Source organism: Populus trichocarpa, chromosome 16 (assembly GCF_000002775.5).
Source record: "Populus trichocarpa isolate Nisqually-1 chromosome 16, P.trichocarpa_v4.1, whole genome shotgun sequence".
Classification (NCBI taxonomy): Eukaryota; Viridiplantae; Streptophyta; class Magnoliopsida; order Malpighiales; family Salicaceae; genus Populus; species Populus trichocarpa.
The window spans coordinates 3,658,645-3,664,644 of NC_037300.2; the positions used below are offsets into that span (position 1 = coordinate 3,658,645).

General features: G+C 36.0%; 1 protein-coding gene across 1 annotated transcript; it reads left to right on the top strand.

The window, feature by feature from the left end:
- The first annotated feature begins 276 nt into the window (after positions 1 to 276).
- On the top strand, positions 277 to 3,131 carry LOC7468979 (uncharacterized). Its single transcript, XM_002322679.4, has 3 exons — positions 277 to 442; positions 2,588 to 2,688; positions 2,767 to 3,131. The coding sequence occupies exons 2-3, from the start codon at positions 2,595 to 2,597 to the stop codon at positions 2,910 to 2,912; spliced, it is 240 nt and encodes a 79-aa protein (XP_002322715.4). The 5' UTR covers positions 277 to 442; positions 2,588 to 2,594; the 3' UTR covers positions 2,913 to 3,131.
- Positions 3,132 to 6,000: the final 2,869 nt, after the last annotated feature.

The following is a 6,000-nucleotide window of genomic DNA, read 5'->3' on the forward strand; positions in this document are numbered from 1 at the left end:
TATAATTATTCTGACAGTATTATTGGTAAAATAGTATTTATAGCAGTATGTTGATGATAATGTTTGTAACATAATGTCCTATATATTAAAAAAAAAAAAAAAGGAAATCACTTTTTATTGTTTTAAAAAAACTGTTTTAAGTTTTTTAAATTGTTTAGAATAAAAAATATATACACAGTAGTTCTAAGATGGGCTAAAATAATTTCGATGTAGAGCCCAGCCCAGACCAATTATAAAAATAAAATTGATAATTTGGCCTAGACAAGTTAAGCCCATTCAGAAAAAAACTGAAAAAGAAAAAGAAAACCCTTCCTATTCCACACGCGCACACACAAATAAAAAATAAAAAAAACAAACAAACAAGGAACAGGCAACATCTCTCTCAGAAGCTTCAAGCAGACCGCGGGGGACCCGAATCGCCTTTGGCAGATCAATCACCATCGTGAGTCTCTCTCTCTCTCTTGTGGGTTTCATTTCTCTGATTTTATTATAACCTCTGTTTGGTAAATAAAGGTACTGTATCAGTGTCTTGGGGTAATGTTTTTCATGACAATCTAGTTTCCCTCCTCCTTATTGTCAGCGTCTAACGATGCGCTCATCGATATCATTCACCATTAATGTTCAATCATTGCCAGCTGAGAGGCTTCCAACCGCTTTGTGGTTTTTAAACAATGCCAACTTATTTGTAGACTCCAATTGAAATGGCAAATACCATTGTTGGTCATTAAAAAAATTTAATTTGAACCATTATTCATAAAAAAAGGGGTAATGTCTCAACGTTTTGATTCTTGGTTCATTTTGGTTTTGGTTAAGTCTTGTAATTGTTGCTGTATTAGCTCGTAAATAGATTTTGACGATGTGGGTCTTGTTAAACATTTGAATCAGTTTGGTAATTTAATCAGCTCGAGAAGAAATTTGTTAAATTTATGTGAAGATTGGACTTAAATGGAAGGGAATTAGTGTGTGAAATTCGAAAAATTCAACTGGATCGTGGGTCTTTTATTGATTTGGATTCTAGCTCGACAAGATAATAATAAAAAAGGGTTTAGAAGGATTCAAAAGAATATGTGATATGGGTTTGTTGGTTTTTTCTATGAAATAAAAGGTTTGCTTATGTATGTATTTGTTCCAGTTTAGTTTTTTTTTTTGCTTTGAAGATTCTATGTTAATGCTGTAAGGGATAAAAGCGATTGCAAGAGAGGGTTTGTAGTTCCTGAAATGGTAGGGATACTTTCATTTGTTGTAGGTGATTGTTTGTAATGGTTGTTTCTGATGTGGAGATAATAGAGGGGATTGGTTAGGTCTTTTGTCAGAAACTAGATTGAAAATGAGGAATTATAAAACTAGCTAATATGCTTGGAATCATTTCTGTCTAGTTATGTTTTTATGAGTGATCATGTTATTTTATATGATGTATATATACTATGTTCTCTCGGTATAACATGTACCCATGGGATGCTGTTACATAACTAGCGTTGCAATCTTTTCACATTGACCTCATCTGGGCTCCGCTATAAGCTGCTTCTTTTTCTTGACATTCTTGCCATGCTGTCCTTTGTTTGAGAGAGGATTCCCTTTTGGTTTCTTTTCTTTTTTTCTGTGGGGTTTGGGAAGGCATAATGGTTTTTAGAGGTGAAGGCAACCTGCAAGCTTAAGCATGCAAACAATGCTGAAAGTCTTAGATAGGTTGTCTACAACCATGCATGGGAACTGAGGAAAGTAGGTCTTACACCCAATGACATTTTTGGCCTATTTGTTGATTTGGTCATCAGGATGAGTTATTCTCATGTATCTATGAGATTGTCAATATCACTTTCAATGACATAGGGTTAGTTGTAGTTTGTTTTTACAGTTAGAACTGCATTTGGCATTATATGACTTTGCATTGGGGATATATTTCACTTTGATGCCATGCTACTATGTGTTACTGTATTGTGTTGTTTGTCAGATCTTTCTGCACTGAAACCGATGAGTCTAGTTTTTGAAGTAAGCACATAATTGTCATGACATACATGCCTCTTTTTTTTTAAATAGTTACGTGCTTGTTCTGTTTACAAAATCATTGATAGGACAGTTTTGTTCTATGGGACCAAGTTTGTTTATTAGCAAACAGCAGCAGAGCCTGAGATTTTTTTCGTAGGTTGTTTGTGTGTGGTTGTGCTGACTTCTTTTCAAGGACATTAAATATTTACTGGAAAAACTAAAGATATCAAATTTTATCAAGGACACAAACATATAAAATTTTCAACTCACTCTAAAATTCTCCAAAGAAATATTTCACTTGAAAATTGTGCTTCTATTCAAATTCCTTAACATTGTTTTTGCAATCCTCTTTCTTGTATTCTCGCCATGGAGGCACGTTATACATAGATACCTCTATTGGGGATATCTTGAGTAGTCCATCGGTGACCTTTTCTGCTTCCATCCTTGGAGGCAGCATGGATGCTTTTTCAAAAGTGCACATTTATGAATTACCTGAATTTTTTCTTGAAATAAGCACAGGCTCATAGCTGGAGTAATGGATTGTGAGGTGTCATTTAGGGTGCTAATACTTCCCTCTCATATGAATGAGTTCTTTTCTTTGCAGTTTGAGTATGTCAACCACGTACATAGCATCTGCTATCGTGGGATCATTTGCATTAGCATATGTTTGTGACCATCTTGTTTCAGACAAGAAGATATTTGGAGGTAAACTTTTAGTTGTCCTGTAGTTTTAGTTATCTTCTATTGCTATGATTTTAAGGCCATATTTTTTCTTAAACGCAGGCACTACACCAAGAACAGTTTCAAACAAGGAATGGTGGGAGGAGACTGACAGGAAATTTCAAGCATGGCCTCGTACTGGAGGGCCACCAGTGGTGATGAATCCCATCACTCGCCAGAATTTCATTGTCAAATCCCAAGATTCTTGAATCCAATTTTAGCTTGTGAGAAGTCAGTTTCAGTTCATTGGGGTGTTCTTTCTGCCATTGACAATGTTTAGCGATGTTCCAATACTTGAACACAGCCATTTTTAGCTCTGATGACAATGGCCTTCGTGCCTTTTTATTTTTTTTTCCTGGATATGGGTTTCGTCAGCAATGCTGTCATGTTTCAATCCAAATAAAAGCAAAGTGACAGAATTCAGAGCATTTCATTGTTTCAATTTGATTCTTGGTTTGAATGAGATTCCTGGAAGGTGACTGGAGCAGCGATCAAGGATAGTGCCTTAATCCATGACCTTACATTTGAGGGAAATATCTCTTATTACACCAAATAGCATGACAATGAATCGGATCTCGATGCATTGTATATGAGTTTTTAAAAAGTAAATGATAGTACTCCAGGATAAGATTTACTAAAACCGTGTTTGAAAGTGTTTTTATGATTATTTTTTAAAAATTATTTTTAATATTAATATATCAAAATAATTTAAAAATATTAAAAAAATATTAATTAACAAAAAAAAACACCTCAAACTTTTCGTGGATGAATTTCAAAATGTAAATTGTATTTTCTCATGGTCTAGGTCAGGGTTTCAAATATTTGGATATAGGTAAATCGCACGAAGAACAATTAAAAACATAAAAGATACGGCCCCTTCATTTACTGTGTAAATCATCTGTCACTCAGAAGTAATTGCGTCATCTTATGGTTTATTTATTATTATGAAAAATTATCAAGGACATCTTAGTCTTTCCCTTTATTTTTTTTATAATAGTTTAATTACTTGATTAAACTTTAAAATAATTAATTAATTAACTCAAGTCTAAGAGCTTTTTTCTAGATTTTACTTCAATCAACACAATGAATTGATTTTGTTACCCTGAATTCAATTTTTAACCCTTGAAATTCTAATCTTTCAAAACTTGCTTCAATGTAAGAGTCATCGAGCCTTCTTTATCTTGGTACGGCGCGTGTCAACGGTAGGACAATGGTACAATGTATCGCAAAAGAAGAAAAAAACACAAGCCAGTCGATTTTAATCTTTCTTTACTTTTTTTTAGATCTGTTTTCTTCTTTTTTGTTTCGTTGTTCTTTCCTTTTCAGGTAGCAGATCCAGCGGCTGTGGGTCGGTCACGGTTGAAAGGAGGAGGGCGATGGTCCTGCTGGTGTTTGAAGGGTGGCGTTGCCACGGTTGGTGGTGAAGAGAATCGGGGTAGATGGAGGAGCTATCGATGTTCTGTGGGGGCAGAGGAAAGGAAGACAGATCGGGACAGAGAGGGGAAGATCTGGTGAGGAAAATGATGGAGAAGAGGGAGGTCTGTCCGGTGTGTTATATTTGAGAAAATATAAATTGATGCACTTAGAACACTGGGAGTAATTGATATCTATATTCAATAGAAACAGTGGCTATAAATAGCCTTACAATGCAGGATAAAATCAAATAACAACCCACGAAGTTCATGCCCTAAGATCGTGGTGAATGACTAAGTCTTGTAACAGAAAATGTGATCTTCTCCCTAATAGACAGGAGACTTATTTGCAATGCTATGGCTAAGTCAACATCTAATTTTATCATCCTCCCTTAAACTGCATGTGCAGGCAGTTTATTCAGTGTATTCACAAATACCCATTAAGTCTCGTAATTTCAAAAAAGCTTCAATCTTCAAAGGCTTAGTCATGATATCTGCAATTTGATCATGAGTAGAACAATATGTTAGTTCTATAACTTCGTCCTTGACCAGATCACGGAGAAAATGAAAACGAATGTCGATGTGCTTGCTACGTCCATGCATAACTGGATTTTTTGAAAGTTTGATGGCCGAGATATTATCGCAATATACAACCGTCGGTCCGGATTGTGTATAATTTAGACTTTTTAGAATTCTCCTCAGCCAGATGACTTGGCAAGTGCTAGATGCTGCGGCAATAAATTCAGCTTATGTAGTAGAAAGGGTAACTACTGGTTGTTTCTTTGAAGACCAGGATACTGCAGTTGAATTCATCATAAAAACATAACCAGAAGTACTTTTTCTATCATTTTGATCTCCCGCGTAATCACTGTCCGTGTAACCGAACAATTCAGCAACTCCTCCCTTCTTATAGAACATCCCAAAAATGGTTGTGCCTTTTATATACCTTAGAATCCTCTTTGCCGCCATAAAATGAGATTCTGTGGGGTGCTCCATGTACCTGCTGATCAAACTCACAGCAAACATCAAATCAGGATGTGTGGCAGTAAGGTACATAAGACTCCCCACCATTTGCTTGTAAAGGGTGCTATCGACTTGAACTCCTCCTTCATCTCTTGTCAGTTTAAATCCAGGAATAATTGGATTTTTCACTGAGTTGCACTGACCCATATGAAATCTCTCAAGAATTTCATGAGCATATTTGCGTTGGCATATAAATATGCCATCATCCTTCTGCAATACCTCGATGCCTAGAAAATATCTCATTTTTCCAAGATCAGTCATGTCGAATTCAGTCATCATGGATTTCTTGAATTTATTGAACATACCTTCATCATTCCCAGTAAATATGAGATCATCAACATAAAGACAACTGATCAAAATTTTACCTCCATCTCCAATTTTAATGAACAAGGTATGTTCATGTGGACATTTGTTGAAGCCTTCTTGCACAAAGTATGACTCTATGCGACTATACCAAGCGCGGGGAGCTTGTTTTAGTCCATACAATGCTTTCTTTAGACGATAAACTTTTGATTCATGCCCCTTTTTTTTCATAGCCTGGAGGTTGATCTACAAACACCTCTTCATTAATTTCACCATGCAGGAAAGCGGATTTGACATCAAGCTGAAAAATGTCCCAACCTTTATGCGCTGCAAGAGAGATTACCATGCGAATCGTATCTAGCCGTGCCACGGGTGCAAAGACTTCAGCGTAGTCAATCCCATATTGTTGACTATACCCCTTAGCAACTAGACGTGCTTTATATTTATCAACCTCCCCGAGCTCATTGAATTTTGTTTTAAAAATCCATTTGACTCCTACAGTTTTAGCCCCCGGTGGCAGATCAGTTAATTCCCACGTCTGGTTTCTCTCTATTGCATA